Below are 18096 nucleotides of genomic sequence, written 5' to 3' on the forward strand. Positions count from 1 at the left end.
TCTCTCTCTCTCTCACACACACACACACACACACACACACACACACACACACACACACACCCTCTTTCTCTTCCATCCCGTTTCAGACAGAGCTGCCAAGACCCAGGGCTGCATCCATGGCAAACCCTCCTCCTCCTCTTCCTCCTCCTCCTCCTCTCCTCCTCCCTTCTCCTCCCCACGCCTCCACCGCCACCTCCGCTGCCTCCCGGGGTCCCGAGCCACAGTCCTCCTCCAGGCTGTGATCTCGTTCAAGGGGAGGAAGGGGTGGTAGCCCTCGGACCCATGGATTAAGAGGACTTCGTCTGGTAGCTCCTGCCTTTGCACAGCCTAGAAGTGGGGGCGGGCGGGTAGCCAGGGGTGGGCTTGGCAAGCAGAGAGAGCGAGAAGAAAATCCAGGGGCTTCTGCGAGCCTGCCCGGCTGAGTTTGCAAGCCGCTGATTCTTTCTCCTGTGCACCCACAGACTCGGGGGAGCCCGGACCCTATTCTTGCTCCCCTGCCTCTTCCTGGGGTTCTTCTCTTTGCTTGCCAGCAGAAGAGAGGGAACGAGAGCGAGGAGTGTGTGTGTGAGCGCGCGCGCGTGTGTGCGCGCGTGTGAGTGTGCGAGTGTGTGTGCGTGTGTCTGTGTGTGTGCGCAGGGAAAAGCTAATGGATGTAGTGAAGCTGGCTCTGGAGAAGGGGAGCGGGCAGCAGGCTCTGGCGGCCGTTGCAGCTGTTGCTCTGGCTCCAGCCTTGGCTCCGGCTCCGGCTCCGGCTTCGGCTTCGGCTCCGGCTCTGGCTCCGGCTCCCGCTCCTGCTCGCAGCCGCCTACTTCTTCTGCCCCGGCCACCGCAGCCACTGCTGCCCCTCCAGCAGTCAGAGATGCTGCCACTCCTGCCCAGCAACCAGCACCGGCTCCGGGCTCGGAGGAAAAGAAAGGAGCTGCTGCTGGGCCAGGTCTGCTTTCTGGGCTCGCTCCTGCTGCTCCTCTCGTCCCTGGGTAACTGGGCTGAGAAAGCCGGTGAGTTTCTGCCCGAGTTGGCGTTACGGATCACGGGGGACTCGCGAGGCATCTCCTCGGGGTTGACTTTGTCTTTGTGTGTGTGTGTGTGTGTGTGTGTGTGTGTGTGTGTGTGTATGTTGAAGGTGGGGGGCAGCGGGAGGGAATAGAGGGGTGCTGATTTCAGTATGGATTGTATTTGAGTCAAGGTGTTCCTGATGGGGTGGTTTAGATGATTGGGAATGGAGAGTGAGGTCACCAGGGGCTGTCACCCTCACTCTGAGCTGTGCTTTACCAAATTACCGCCCCCCCTCCCCGGTCAATTCCCCCCCCCCCCCACAGCGTTGTAGAGGGAGAACTGGAGAATGAGGGGCTCAGTAGAATGGGGAGCAAGCAAATGACTAACCTGCCTTTGTGGTCATGTACCTCTTGTTAGAAGAATCTTGAAGATTAAGAGGGGGCAGAGGACAAGGAGAGATGGGGTACTGGAAAATTGTTTGAATCTATTGGTGTTGGTCTGGAATTGTTGGGAATGCCCATCTTAGGCTTGTCACACATACTTTGTCTGCTTTGGCTCCCCATCCCCCAGCTTTTGTGACATGGAAAAGGGGAAACACAATCTCCCTTCCAACAGAAACTTGTCGAAGTGACCCCAGAAATAACCCACTCACCCTGGCAAATAAAGTTACCCTTCCAGGTTTCTAAAGACCATAATTTCCAACAGTCATCCATCTTCAGTTCTTAGTGACACCTTTCTAAGGTAAACCACCTGTAAACCCCATGGGCATGTGGAATAGAAGGAATGATTGTTTTTTCTTAAATTCCTGCACATAAGACCATGCTGGGTTTTCTGTGGATGAAGGGAGCACAAAACATCAAAGACACTTTTGCCAGACAGGCTCATGCTGTCAGAGAGCAAACCTAACTTTTAATGCAAAAAAAACTGTTGACCCTTCAAGAAGAGTTTACAATCCAATTTGGTTCCCTTAAACTAGTTACCTATTAGGGAGACATCTTATCTTTCACTTGTATGTTGCATTCTTCTGACTTATGTTTTGGCAATCCAGTCTGCTCCTCTTCAAAAAGCATCATTTTCTTGTAGCTTTGAAGGGAAGAAAAATGACTGGACTCTACTACTTGAATCTAGAACTTAATCCCATCCCTGTCACTCACTGCTGATCCTCCCAACCCCCCTTCCCCCTTGCTCTCTAAGTTAACTACAGCTCTGAACCACACTCTTTTAAAAAAAATCATCCTGTATTTTTTCTTGGCAGAATTAATCCATGGAGAAGAATTGTAGACAGGACAGTGGTTCACTGAAAACAACATTTAGTCCAAGGTGTTTAGTTGCTCAGAAAATAAGGGTTCAGGAAGAGTAATTTCCATAGAACTGACCGTTTCATGTTCTGTGCATTTAAATGACACATTTAATAGGAAAGCATCCAAATGTTTGTGAAAAATAAAATCACAAGTGAGGATTGGTATAATGGGAAGAGTACTGGTCTTGGAGACAGAGGCTCTGGGATCTATCCCAGGTCTGCCAGTGACTGAATTGTGTGACCTTGGGGTAGTCACTTAGTCTCATTGAATCTCAGTTTCCTCCTCCATGCAATGGGAGGTTTGGCTTAAATGACCTATGTGGTTTATTCTACCTCTAAATGGATGATCAGAGTAATCCTAGCATAAAGTTATATGAAAAATTATATAAATTCAATTTCATGATAGCATAAAGCTTTCACAGTGTTTAATAAATTTGGGATACTTAAATATTGGAAAGACAGCATTATGGCCCATTCAAGCCAAATGATCAGCCTTGGAATTTGAACTGCAGAGTTTCTTCACCAGACTTTATCATCAATGGTCTTCTGACTACAGAGCCAACGGAATACTAAGAGAGCCACTCTTCCATTTTTTCCCAAGGTGCTATCATTCTACAAAGAGAATCGTCACTGTGAAGGAGGTTGTGTTTATTTGAGTGAAGACAAAACATCTCTTCAAAAGGGGTTCATGAGCTACCAAAGAACTGGTTGATTAGCTAATTTTCATTCGGAAGAGTTTTTCATTAATCCCCCTTTTATGAGGTGAAAAGGGCAGTTTATAGTTTCTTTCGCCTTCAGGAAGGACCATTCCAAGTAAATTACATCTTGTCCATTTGTTCCTCCAGTTTTCATGTTTATACTTTGTGACTCATATAGTTCTGTACACTTTCCAGGGTTTAAAAGATATTTCTAATTTCCAAAATAAGAATGAGCCATACAGTTAAATCTATCTACTGCAGGGGGCTGCATGCCCTTAGGGAAAAGTGGCAGGCTTGTGATTGTCATCCACTAAAGAAACTTGATGACTAGTGTGCCATTTTGAAATGATTTCCCAAGAAGTGACATTTCTTTTTCAGATAGTTACTGACTCAGATATGGTCTAATCTCCCACTGTCTCTCCTTTATGCATATATCTCCCCCCACTTCCCTTCTTTTTCCCCATTTTTCTTTTTAGTAGCTAGAACATATAACTCCATCTTCTGACCTATGAACTAGCATGTATACGACTAAGATAGAAAAGAGTAGACTAGGTTACAGGGGACACTGTGCTTCATTTACCCCTAAAGAAATGTCATTTGTAGTTTTGTCTCTAATCACTTTTTCCTCCATCAAATATTGATAATTCCATTGCATTGTAAGCCACGAAGGGATTTTGTAGCAAGGCACAGTCTTTCAGGGTAATCCCTCAACATAGATTTATTTGCATCCAAAAGAATCTGTAAACTCTTTGTAAGTTTATGAAATTTAAGTATTTGGAAAGTGATTTTGAAATGAGAAACATTAAATTCTCTAAGCATATTATTAGTCCTTAGGAAAAGTATATAGTAGGAAATTCCCTGACCTTGGAGTTAGAAGACCAGCACTGCACCCTGTGTGATCTTACTGGGTCTCAGTTTCTTCAATTATAAAATGATGAAGTTCAATTGGATAATTTTCAGGTTCTTCCCATCTCAGAATCCAATGATTCTGTTAATATAATAATGAAAAATAAAGTTTAACCCTATTTCAAAGCCTGGGCTTAGTGAGAGTCAGAGGAATTGAATAATTTACTTTAGAGTAATGATCAGATTCCTAGAACTTTGATTCCTTATACCTCCCCTTTGCTTTTCAGAATCCATGTTCCTCTGTTAGTAAAACTCTGTAAAACACAAACACACACACACACACACACACACACACACACACACACACCGCATAATGATCAAAGCTAATGTTTTATTTATTCACCAATAAGGTATGTCAAGACTGTTGTTACTTCTAAACATAAGATAATGTAATGGCTTAGATACTTGCATTTTGTATGTACTGATTTGTTTTAAAAAATAGTATTCTTGTAGATAAGTCAAAATAAAAAAAAATGTATGACAGAGATCCTTTTACATTGTCACCTATTATCTTGTGAGATTCCTGAACTCATGAAATTCTATACATGACTACTACCTCAAATCAACCCAGATTGGTTTCTCTGGGAGGAGTACTTAATTAACACATGAATTTGTTACCCAACTCTGCAGGTCAGGAATGGAAGAAACCTTCAAGACTTTTTTTTTACAGAAGTCCAGTGTTTTGGTTTCCCTCTCCTCCTATTACCCGCCAAGGTCACATTTTCTGTTCTCTTCTTTCAAAGCCCACTGGAGAAATAACGATACCAATTACAGCTGCCATTTATAGACTGCATTATAGTTTACAAAATGCTTTCACATATATGATTTCATCTGATCCTCAGAACTCTTTTATGACATTGGAAGAACAAATTGGAAGAACATCACCCAAATTTTATGGATTGGGGAAGTCTCAGGAAGGGAAATGTCGGAAAAGCTAAATGACTTGATTGTTGTAATATAATGAGTAAAAAGTAGAGCCAGTCTTGAATACCTGATTCTGGGATTATGATGTATATATGTTTATATGTATACTGTTCACCAGTTTCATGATTTGTTGAAACATCTTCATCCTCAAGAAGAAACCAGGTTGCATTGAATTTGGTAATGATTATGAGAACGTCAATATAGAAGATTAAAAAATATCCAGTAGCAAACCAATTTGAGAGAGAGAGAGAGAGAGAGAGAGAGTTGGAACTATGATTTCACTAATATGAGGAACTCCCTTTAGAAAGTAATATCAATGCAGTTCAGCAACTGTGCTATAGTTTTAGGGAATTACCTGCTAAGATTGTACTGAGAGTGCTGAGTACTGAGAGATTAAGTGATTTGCCTGGGCCCACAGAGCCACTCTGGATCAGAGGTGGTAACCCTGGTCTTCATAACTCTGAGGCCACCTTTCTATAAGTTCTGGTACACCATTATATACTTAACCTGTGTAAATTGTCACCCTTTCTTTGGGCTTACACTGGACAGGTTCATTTTTGGCAACAGCCACTAAATCATATCTCTTTAGTGCTTTTTTGCCTCTAGTGAGAGATTCTTTCAGAGAACTCTGAATAGTTTATTTATGGCTCATGTCTAAGTCACCACTGGTATTGGAAAAGAGGGTTCTTAGATTCCATTCAAAGTAGCAATGTAATCAGTACAAGACAGCCTTTGTTGTATCCAATAGAAAATGTAAAAGTTTGTAAAGAATATAAAGTAGCCTATAAATAATCATAATCTCCTCCCCCTGCCCCACCAAGGCAAACAAATTTGACATCACTAGAGTTGAATTCCCTGGGTCATTAAGGTGAGTCCACCCTGGGGACCCAGAGAAGCCTCTAATCTGACAATAATATCTTGAGAGTTTGGACTCTTTTGGAAAGAAATGAACTCAGGGTTATTCAAGGAGTGACCCTTCCCCCCTTCCCATCTGTCCAAGTAACTTAAGTAATTGTCATGGGCAAAACTCAAGTCTTATGTTCCATTATATTATGAAGATCATTTGCTTAATTCTCTTCTTTAGAGGCTAATATTTCTCAAGGCACTCTCCCTCTCCAACTATTGGGTTAGATTCCATTATTTTCTTCTCTCTCCTCCAAAAGACAATGCCTCCACCCTTCCTCCTCAATGCTGGGTCATCCAGTAATTAGGAATTATCTAGGAAATTCCCAATTTTCTCTCTAGGAAGAACTCTTGAATCCTGAGGTAATCCTGAGGCTAGTGCTACCCAGGAACTCTTTTTATCTCTAGACAGACAGATAGCTGGACACTCTAACTTGAGACAGAAAAAGAAAGTCTTACGAAGGTGCTTCTCTGGAAATGATCTTTTTTCTCTCTAAAAAACTAGTACCCTAAACTCTCCCCTTAGGCAACATGGTGAGAACAAATGATTCTCCTATGTTCCTCCATTGTGAGGTGGCCATTATAGGTTCAGGATGGGTCAATTAGTTCATATGTGTGTGTATACACGTGAATATGTATTGTGGGAAGGTAGAAAGGGAAGAGGCTGGACAGTTTTAAATTTTGGTGCTTTGTGGTTTGGCCAGAATGGGGGAAAGAATCCAAAAAAGACTCCAACTCCCAGTGTATTCACAGTAGGTCCAAAACAACTCAAGGCAGTCAGTTCATCATTAAGAGGTAGCTATATGACTCAGTAGATAGAGTGCAGGGCCTGGAATCAGGAAGACCCGAGTTCAAATCCAACCTTAGACATTTTCTGGCAATGCGACCCTGGACAACTCATTTAACTTCTGTCTGCCTCAATTTCCTCAGTGCAGATAACAACACTTACCTTCCAGAGCTGTTGTGAGGACCAAATTAGATAATATTTATAAAGTACTTACCAGAGTAGTTGGCATATAGTAGGCACTTAATAAATGCTTGCTTTCTTCCTTCACTGATTGAGAAAATGCAAAGTTCCAAATAGAGGTTCATCACCTGGTAAAATCAAATTGATTATGGAATTCCCCTTGTCAACACCTCTACATATATACATACATACATACATACCTGATATATATGTATCCAATTTGTTTGCTATTGGGTTTTTATTTCTTCTTTATTCTTCTTTATATTTTTATATTTTTATATATTATATAATATATAATGTATATATTATTCTTTATTTCTTCTATAACAAACATTGGTAATTTTCATATGCTCTGGGTGAGATTCCTGTGGACTTTTTTCTTTTAAAATGAAAAGTTAAATGAGTTTTTCTCAATGGTGGCAGCATGGAAAAAGTATAGTCAGAGGACCCGAGTTCCAAACCTGACTTTACCATTCACCATGTTATAACATGGATAAGTAATTTAACTTCTTTGGATCTTAGTTTTTCTTATCTGTCAAGTAAGGGTAATACATCCAGCTCCTCATCTATGATGCATTGATTTGGTAAAAGGGACACCAGAGTAATCAAGAATTTCTGAAAAGGACCAATGTTAATCATGAATTCTAGAATGTCCACTGTGGAAGGATAGGTTCAGAATAGAGGTTCGATTAAAAAATTGTACATAAAAATGAAGGAAAAAAAAGAACTGTGGAGGTTGACTTGGTTTACCTCATTGCTTTTGGAGTAGACAGTGTATTGCTTAAGATAGATATGAATTCATGATGGGGAGATTTCTTTTTCAAGGGCAATAATTAGATGCAAAGTTACAGGAAGAGAATGAAAGGCTTGAGAATGCTGAGGAGATGCTGGTCTTATATTGCCTTTTTCAGTTAGATTCTATAGTAAAAAAGCAACAGAATGTTGGAATCAGAGCAGCAATATTTTAGAAACACATTTGGTTTTAAACTTTTCTATTTTCTGCATAAACATATATAGATATATCTTTCCTCCTGGCTTTTCTTAGCTGTCTTCTGAACCAGATTTTTCTTGGAGATTTCTTTAACTGTCTAGCCTCACATTCTTTTAGGAAGATTCCTTTACCCTGGAGGGATGGCAAAACCTAGAAGAATTTCAAAGCCAGTATTTACAAAGAGATTTCTAGAATTGTGGAGGTTAATTTGACATACACGATTTTGGCAACTCCATTTAACTTCAAGGAGAGACCCTGAATCTGAGGAAGGGAAAGCAATGGTAGCGTAGGTCAGAATGAGAGAGGGTGAGAAAGAGATTTTTATTTCTGAATGTTGTTAACAGCTAGAATAGGAGAGTTTGGGCAGCAACGAGTTTCACGTAAGGCAGGGGTTCTTAATTTTTTTTACGTCATGAACCCTTCGACTGGTGAAGCCCATGGACCCCTTTTGAGAGTGCTGCTTAAAAAAATCATAATAGAAGAAAATTCTCCATTTGAGTTAGAAGTTAGTGAAAAATAAAGGTATTCTGCCCCGCCCCCCCTAAATTCATATGCTTCCTGAAATCTATTCACAGCCTTATTGATCCAAGATTAAGAAGACCTGACTTAGGCCCTTGAAGGCCAGTTGCAAGTTGGGCCAAGGGAAAAAAAGTAAGAAAATAGCAGTATATATATACCCTCAGCATGATTCAAAGATATGCCTGTGGCTAAACTGGGGAAAAGGTCTCATAGAGACCAGAGTAGAAACAGAACATGAGAGTGTGAAAAAAAAAGAGGAATGTGTAATGTTAAAGCCTTTTCTTAGCTCAAGAGACTGTAATGGTGCCCGTTGTGATCTGATCCAAGGCATTCTGAACTTACAGGTTGGGGGTGTCAGAGGGCTAGAGAGGACTCTGAAGTATGGTATCTCAGGGCTATCTCTTTTGCTTTTAAAGAAAAATTCATGTAGCAGTTTAGGGAGATGAAAAATAATTTCCTTTATTTTATTACAAACTATCCATGACTCCTCCCCCTTTATTCAAGAATCAATAAGAATATTTCACATCTGCCTGGGCCATAATTTATTAGTTTCCTCAATTTATTTCAGGCTTCCAAGTTTTCCATTTCATGACACTGGTATAGGTCAGAGAAGTTGTTACCTATTTTCCCTTTCTCCAAGCTAGAAGGGTTTTTAGAGATAATGAATCCCAGCTCTTTCATTTTTTAGATGATGAAACTGAGGTCCAGAGAAGGGAAATAATTTGTCTTAGAACACAGAACTGCCTAGTGGAAGAGCCAGGACTATTAGCCAAGGTATTCTGATGTCTTATTCAGGGGTTTTGTCACATTTCTCCACCCTACCCGCCCTGCTCCTGGTCTGTATCGAAATGATCACCTTTGAAACTGTCTTAGAAAATTTGTAGAGAAGGTATTTTCCAAGCATAATGGAATCTGGAATCTGTGCTGGTAAAAGTTGAAACCTTCTTTTCTCCTGAGATATGTTCTGTATACAGTCTGTCAGGTAAAATATGTCTACCATGTGCCAGGCACTGTGCTTAGGACTGGGGATACAAGGAAGACAAAAGACAGCCCTTGCTCTCAAGGAGCTCACATTCAAATGGGGAAGACAACATGTAAACAACTTAAACATAAGCTATGAGCTTGATCAGACACAAAGATGTCAAAGTAATCCATTGCATCCTGGGTCATCACCAGATGTTTACTTCTGTCCTGCCACTGTACTTTGATGACTCTGGAAGAGAGAGAGAGGCTAATGATTATACAAGTCTGCCTCACTTAAATCCAACTCACATGAAGTCCAGAAATCACCTTCATGATGCCATTTTCAAAAATGAAGGATGAACAACAAGACAGAACGGAGATGAAAGAAAATGGGAGAAATCAAGAGAAAGAATATGCCAGAATTGAGAGGGATTAGGAATGACTTCTTGTAGACAATGGGATTTTAACTGGCTCTTAAAGGAAACCAGGGAAGGCAGGAGGCAGAGGTGAGAAGGGAGAATATTTCAGGCATGGAGGGCAGCTGGTGAAAATGTCCACTGCTGTGACTGTAGTTCTTGGCTCAGCTCTTTCATGAACTTGTTTGGGTGAACTTGGAACAGTTTCCTTATCTGTTAAATGAAGGGGTTTGACTTCACAAACTCAAAAGTGCAACATTCTTTGATTATGTGATGATATGTATTCCCTATTCACTTCTATCTCTTGGGATCCGTCAGCTTTCTTCAAGATATAGCTCAGGTTCCCCTATATCTATAGATTCTTTCTTCAGTCTACTTCCTCCCCACTCCTGTTAATGCTCAAGTCTTCAAGAAATTACATTGTATTTTTCATATTGTTTTGCATTTTCATACTTACGACATTGTAGCCTACCAGCAGAATGTAATTGTATAATTGTCGGGGGGGGGTGCAAGTGCTATTTCATTTTTCTTTTCATTAGTGAGGATAGTATCTTGTACATAATAGGTGCTTGATATATATAGCCTTTAGATTGAACTGGTGTGAGGAGTGGAGTGGAAGTGGAGAAAAACTTTGTCCCTGGAGTATTATCCCATAGTTTCCTGATACTCTTTTAGCTGAAGATAATGACATTAGTTCCACAGTTAGAGATAAGGATTAAAATGGAAATATACTTTGGATGTGTAGTAAAATGACATGTTTATATTACAACACAAATGGCTAATAGCATGTTCACTAGGGTTGGAGGGTGAGAAACAAGGTACTGGTAGAAAGAGAAAATTTAGGGAGGAAAAGTACAGAAAGAAACATGGGAGCCTGAGGACAAACTTTGGTGCCTTAATTATTTCTAGATCTCAGCATGTTGATTAAGGGGACTGGAGCAGAAAATGTTAGCCTGATTCAAGTTGGCAGTGTTTCTGCTTGACTATCTATCTAGTTCACACCAGGTAGGCAATATCTCACCTACCTACCTTTTAACTTACATACAGGATCTCAGGTTTCCTACCATTTTGATCATTATATTTTCTGAACCCAAACTCAGGATATAGAATAAATTGTCATGCTGACACAATTAAACACATTTATCTATTTATATATAAGCGGAACCTCATATTTGGGGGCTTTAACTCAGAGGATTTGCGCCATCGGCATTTATACCTTGTACATAGCTATGGTAACACATCACTTGTACATAACCCTGGTGAGAAATTATATGTCTAAACGTGTTTCCTCATCAGTGAAATGGGATAATCCCTGGCTGTCGTAGCTTCCTTTACTGGCTATTTTGAGGATCTTATAATGTATGTGAACTACTTTGTAATCTATATAGTGCTGCCACTTAGCACAGTGCTGGGCATATATTAGGCTCTTGATTAATATTTATTGATTGACTGATAATACATGATGGATTTTATTATCATCATGTTCCCATACCCTGTAGGTCTGCATCTTTTTTGGCAGTCAATGTTTTATGACATATATATTTTTACTGTACTCCTTCCTGACTAATGCATTCATTCAATTTTTTTCTTTTCTTTTTCTGAAATAGTGAAATTTCTAGGATATTTCAATGATGGGGAGGAATTTGGACATGATATGTTAAATTGAGACTATCTCAGAAAATTGAGAATTTGTGTATATATATAAAATATATATACGTATATATATAGTGTGTATATTTATATATAAACACACACTGTTTGTCTCTGATGTGCCACTTCAAATTAAAGCATGAGAAATTCCCCATCAGAAAGGAAGAACTGGAGAAAGGGTACAGGATCTAGAATTAGGCTCATTTCATAAGGCTGGGCTTATTTCTTGCCTTTGCTTCCAACTTTGCCTCAAATGGTGTGATGAGGGACGTCAGTTGATAAGCATGTATTAAGTGTCTCCAAATGCTAGGCACTGTGTTAAGCAATGGGGATACAAGGAGAGGCAAAAGACAGTCCTTGTCCTAGAGGCTCTTATAGTCCAGTGAGTCACTCCATGTCACTTTACCTCATAGGCCTTCTGTTTTCTCATCTATAAAAGGAGGACATTAGATCAGATCAGGTCAGATCAGATGTTCTTAATAATAGCTTGCTTTTGTATAGTGTTTTAATGTTTGCAAAGTACTTTACAAATATTATCTCATACTTTATCCTCACAGCAATCCTGGCATATAGGTGTTATTGTTATCCCTATTTTATAGATAAGGAACTGGAGGCTAAGAGGGAAGAAGTTACTGAGTATGGAAGGTAGGTTTTGAAATTAGGTCTTCCTGGCTCCAAACCCAGCTCTTACCCATTACACCATGCGCTGCCTCCAGTTTCCTTGGCAGTCAGTTGAATCCTAAGAACCCTGTCTCAGAATAACATTTTTAATGCATAAAAAATAGGATAACAAAGAAAATCAGTTATATTAAAATGCAGTTTTCAAAATGTTTTTTAAAAAGCCAAGGGCATAGATTTCAAGCTAAGAACTCCTGAACTACATGATCTCTGTGGTTCCTTCCAACTCTGTGAAGCATACGTTCTTGTGAGATCACAGATTTAGAACAACTGACCATCATATACCAATTCAGTGGCAAAACCAGACCTAGAACTCAGAGCACTTGGCTCTCCAGTTTTCTATTCCTTTTCTGTATGGGAATTGGCAGCCTCAGTCCTTATTTTCCTCAGCAACCTGCTGTTTCTAAAAAGCACAATTTCTCCACATTATGACACTATGAAAATCAATTGTACTTTTCAATAAATGGTTATAGGGTAAGGTAGGTTTTGAATAAAAACTAAGAGCTGGAATTTGCTTTTTTCAGTTGTCATATGGTCGTTTAGGATGCCTAGATTTCTTTTCCTTTCTTTTAACTCCACATGAGGTGGTCCAGGAGTCACATTACCATGGCACAGTGTAGACAGATATGTCTTCTCTAGGGCAAAAGACAGGGAAAGAGGGATAAATGAACAAGATCATGCAGGAAGTTAATTTTTCATCTCACTCATTTAGCAATAGCATTTAATGGAACTAGAGAGGTGGACTTCCTTGTTATTTTTCATTTCTACTTCAAATAAAGATTTTACATTGTAGGGATAGTTGTACATCTTAATGACAGTTATCTCTCTTTCTACCCAGAGGTTTGTGGATTGCTCCAGAGGCATTTTCCCTGAGTTCCAATTGGGCCCAAGCAGATTACTACTGATGATTGGGGCCATGCAAGGAGAGCAGATGGGAGGGCAGCTGGCCAGTCCAGTTATATCCTGATAGCAAGGATCTGCTTAGACAGACTGATAATTGCTTTAAAGTCTTTTATGTTTCTTTTCCCTTTGTTTGTTTTTAGACATTATAAGTTGACTTAATGCTTATTTAAGTTGAATGAAAGGAACAAGTAAAGGCTAGAAAACTGGCACTAAGAACTTAAGAACTATAAACTTGGGTGCCAAGAGATCTCTAAGATGTCTCTGTTTCTTATGCAACTTGGTGGGAGGCAATGCAGCATGGAGGATAAAGTCAGAAAGGACCTTTGTCACTTATTAACTCTGTAGGCATGGTCAAGTCACTTATCTTCTTAAGTCTCAGTCTCCTTGTCTGTAAAAGGGGGTTAACATATGTAAAACAATTTCTAAACTTCAAAAAAAGCATCATCTAAATGTCATTGTTTAACCTTTGTCAGACCAACCTTAAACAGTGCACTTAAAAGAATCACTCAGAAAATATAGATTCTTAGAAGAAATTCTGGGTCATCAAAAGGGAAGAAATTATTTTTTCTGGTAAGGAACGGACAACACCAGGTACTATGCCTAGAGTAGTGTTGTCCTTTTTAATGGAAGATTGATAATGGCACAGGGGAAAAACGTTGGAGGGTGAAATCTCTTGGTTTTCCATAAAAACTAGTTAAATTTAATCTCTTTCTTATCCTTTCCCTTCTCTGACAAACATTTATTAAGTGCCTGATTTTTTATGTTCAGTAATATCTTATTTCTCCCTAATTATGTGTAAAAACAATTTTAAACATTCATTTTCTAACATTTTGAGTTCTAACTTCTTTCTCTTCCTCCTTCCCATCTCTTTTGTTCTGAGAAGCTAAGCTTTTTATAGCACCTAAAATTGTAAAGCACTATGCTAGGCATTGGAAATACACAAAAAGAGAAAACATTTCTTGTCCTCAAGGAGCTTACAGTAGAATTTTCAGTAGTAGCTCATTTCTCCTGCATCTTGGGACTGTTTTTAAGTTAATGGAGATGTTTTGTTATGACTCTACAGTCTAGGTTAGAAAGGATCAGGAGGAAGAGAAAAGGCTCTTTAAAAATTTTGGATTTGCTACCCCTTCAGGACTTGCTCATTTTAAAGATAAAATGTGGCAATAGTGTTTTCCTTGGCAGTTATGATTTATCTCTAAAATCAGAGTCTTAAGCAAGTTTTTTTAACCAAAATTCCTACCAAATCTAAGAGGAGGTGGGAATGAAAATCTAATCAGTGACCTGGTACCTATTACATCTCCCCTAATCTTCTTAGAGATTGGTTCTTGTAAGGAAAAGAGGACAGATGGTGCAGCTGTGGCTCAGGGTAGATCTAACACATCACAAATTACTCAGAGGCATCATGGACTTGAAGTTTCTGTAGACCTGGATTCATTGAATGATAGATCTAAAGTTATAATATGCAACCTTAGAGGCCATCTAGTCCAATCTCTAATTTTGCAGATAAAGAATATGAGGCCCTAATAGGGTAAGTGACTTGTCAAAAATCACTTTGGTAATAACAAAGGCAGGATTTGAACTGGTTTTCTTGTACCAAAGCCATTACTCTTAATACCATACCATTGTAGCCCTAGATCTACCACTCTCATCATCTGTTTGTGCCTTCATTTCTCTGGGTCCCCATTTCCTCATTTAACCTCACTTACAAAAGAAGGAACTTGAACTAGTTTATTTCTATGCACTTAGGCTGTTCACTATGTCTAAAATGCTCTCCCTCCTCACTTCTGCCTTTTGGAATCCCTAGCTTTCTTCAAGGTTCATTTCCTATGTCATCAGGAAGCCTTTTCTCTTTTCCTCAGTTTTGATTTAGTACCCTAACCTATCACTGTGTATTTAGTTTTGTATAGATTCTATATTTACTTATATGTCACCAGTATAATTGGTATTTAGTATTGGTATTTAGAGGTTTTCCAGACCAACTTCTAGAATGTAAGCTCCTGTGTGGCAGGAACTGTAATACTTTTATTGTATCTCCAATACTTAGGATACTGTCAGATACAGAGTTGGCATTTAATAAATATTTGTTGATTCATCAAGAGTCTAGAATTCTTATTGACAATGAAACTTTACTATCTTGCACATAGTATTCAGAAGACATCAGGATGGAATACTTTCTACCTGGATGGGAAATTTGCATTAGATCAAGAAAGTCTCCAAAGGTTCCTCTATTCTCTTTTTCCCCCAAACTTTATTAGATTAAGTGAATGCCAGCATAATGGCAGTAGCTCCACATAGAAACAGGTTTTTAGTTAAATCAAGCCAAAGGACATGAAAGTTAGGTGGGAGTATAATGGGGTTCATTGACCTACTGTCTGATTTCTTTTACAAAAGGCAGCATGCCATAATGGAAAGTGTGATACCTGGAGTTTGGGGACCTGAGTTTTAATCTTAACTAAGACTCTTATTATCTATGTGATCATGGGTAAGTAATTTAACTTATCAGAACTCCAGTTAAGTCAAGAAGCACTTATTAATCACTTACTATATGCCAGTCACTTTGCTAAGTCTGGGAAATATAAATATAAACAAAAATAAAGACCATCCCCACGCGCCAGGATATTTGATCTTTTAATGAAAGTCCATAAAAGGGAAGTTGAAAACCAGTGGTCAGGGCATAGAAGAAGGTACCCAGTGTAGGGTCATGGTCAACAAAGTCCTGTGGAGAGTCAGGAATGTAGTCTGGAGAGGAGGGGAGACGTATTAGAGCTGGGCCTCCTACTAAAAATGTAGTTTTTGAAAGACTTATATGAACTGATACAAAATGAAGCAAGCAGAATCTGGAGAACATTGTAAATAGTAACAGAAATATTGTCTGAGGGTCAAATTTGAAGGACTAAATTGTTATCACCAAAGCAAGGATCCAAGACAACCCGAAAGGACTCACAATGAAAAATGTTGTTCACTGTCATAGAAGGAATTGTCAGAGTCTGAATGGAGATTGAACCATACCATTTTCCACCTTATTTCCTTCATGAGTTTTTTCCTATTGTATGTGCTATAAATATTTTTTTTCATGACCTGAAGAATATGGTAATATGTATTACATGAAAGCACAGGAATGATCTATATCAGATCATTTGCCAACTTGGGGAAGGGGTGGGGGAAGGAGGGAAAGACTTTGGATCACAAAGGAACAGAAAACAATTATTAAAAAATTGTTTCTACATGTAATTAAAAAATGAATAGTAAAAAATGTACCTTTTGGAAGGAATCAGCTAATCCAAGAGGAAGAGATAACAGGAGAGGAAGGTACTTCTAGTATGAAAATTAGTCCAGATGTAAAGTAAGCTTCTGGGGTGAAGGGGTTCAGTAGCATGATAGACAGAGTTCTGAATTCAGAGTGTAGCCTAGAGAGCCTCAGTGACCCTCTGTTTAAGAGAGTAATAAAAATATGTGCACTACTTATCTTACATGGACTTCGTAAGAAAAATACTTTGTAAACCCTAATGCTATATAAATTTGCATGATTTTATTAGGCTTAAATACATGGGATTTTCTTCCATTCTCATCCAAGGATATGTATTTGTACTTTATTGAGAAAATTGAGAGCATTTTCTGCAAGCCCTTTCTTTTCTCCTTTTCTTCATTTCAAAAACACCTTGATACTTCCCTCTCCCTTTTGTTCAGTTTCTAACGAAGTAGTTCTCCTTCTCCATGTGTTCGGAAACCCATTCCTTTCCATCTTCTGCATCAGATTGTCTCTTCAGCTTTTCTTTTCTCTCTCTAATCTTCAACCACTACATCTACTTGTTCTATCCCCATTGATTTCAAACATCCCCAAATCTCCCCATCCTTAAAACTACTTCCTTAGACTCTAACATCCCCTTAAGAGAGTGTCTTTTATCTTCTCTCTCTCTCTCTCTCTTTTTTTTGCTAAACTCTTAGGAAGATATGCCTATATTCATTGCCTCTACTTTCCCTTCTTTTCAGTTATTCCTCCATCTTTTGCAGTTTACCTTCACATCTTCTCATTCAATACAAACTGCTGTCTTCAAAGTTGACCAGTATTTTCTTAAATGCAAAATATGACCTTTATTTTTTTTCTGTAGTGCTTATCATTCCCAACCTCTTTGTGGCATGCTATACTGTTCCCTACCCTCTCCTTCCTGATATACTCTTTTCTTTTGGATGAGTGACACTGCTCTCTTGGTTCTCCTCCTACCTGTCTGACCACACATTCTTAGGTCTCCTTTGTGGATGTCTTATCCATATCTTACCCCCTAACTGTGTGTCACCCCAGGTTATGGCCTGTCTCTTCTATTTTCCCTCTTTCAAAATTCAGTTATTGTCATTCTGCCTACAGTCTTTTCCTTTAGCGACTTCTGTTTTTTTTCCTACTAAAGTGTTTCTGATAATCTAACTAGATTGTGTTTTGTTTTTACTATGTGAAAAGGAGAAGAATGGTAATTCACTTCATCTATTAGTTGTTTCGGTTATAACAGGACAGATAACCATTCCAAGGTAACATGCCAAGTCTGCTTCTTCGCTCCTGTGAAAGAGTGTGTTTGTGAGCTTTTGATGGTGCTGCCTGTGTACACATCTACACAGTGAGCTAGCTTGACTGGCTCAGCCACAGTTCTTGCAGGAAAAATGGTTAGGAACACCCCAAGGGAATGTTGCTTCAAGGTTGGGACTCTCAGAAGTATAGATGCCTTAGGGAAATTGGGTTGGAAATAGATGATAGAGAGGAGAGGAAAAGTAGTCTGGGCAACTCTATCATTGTTTTCATACCCTTATATTGATCTTTCCCTATAATTCTGGCCACTATTCTAACTAAAAATCTTGTCTACCCTCATGTTGACCTCCTGGTTTAGATAATACAGAAATTTTTTTGAGAATGAGTTAATAATCTGGGTGTCAGAGCATATACTTATAGTCCCTCCTGCTGGGGAGGCTGAGGCTGGTAGATTGCTTGACTGAGAGTTCTGACCTGCAGTAGGGTTATAGCTAATTGGGTGTCTTTGCTAAGACTGATAACAGTATGTTGAGCCCCCAGGATCAGAGGCCCACCAGGTTGCCTAAAGAGACAGATCTGCTCAAGTTGGAAAAATGGAGCAGGGTAAAGCTTCTAATTGACTAATATTACTATTGAGCTTCAAAAAATGGCTACTGTACTTCTAGTCTACTCAAGATTGGTAGACTGAGTGCAGAAAGGAGAGAGAGAGAGAGAGAGAGAGAGAGAGAGAGAGAGAGAGAGAGAGAGAGAGAGAGAGAGAGAGAGA

General features: G+C 39.4%; 1 protein-coding gene across 1 annotated transcript in view; it reads left to right on the top strand.

Annotated features, from left to right (window-relative positions):
• Window positions 1-646: 646 nt before the first annotated feature.
• Window positions 647-18096, top strand: part of SLC24A3 (solute carrier family 24 member 3) — a 762616-nt gene continuing 745166 nt past the window's right edge. The window contains exon 1 of the mRNA XM_044660739.1: window positions 647-998. Within this exon, the coding sequence (XP_044516674.1) occupies window positions 647-998 (352 nt within the window). The remainder of the gene's footprint in view (window positions 999-18096) is intronic.

The sequence above is a fragment of the Gracilinanus agilis genome, chromosome 2 (assembly GCF_016433145.1).
Source record: "Gracilinanus agilis isolate LMUSP501 chromosome 2, AgileGrace, whole genome shotgun sequence".
Lineage (NCBI taxonomy): Eukaryota > Metazoa > Chordata > Mammalia > Didelphimorphia > Didelphidae > Gracilinanus > Gracilinanus agilis.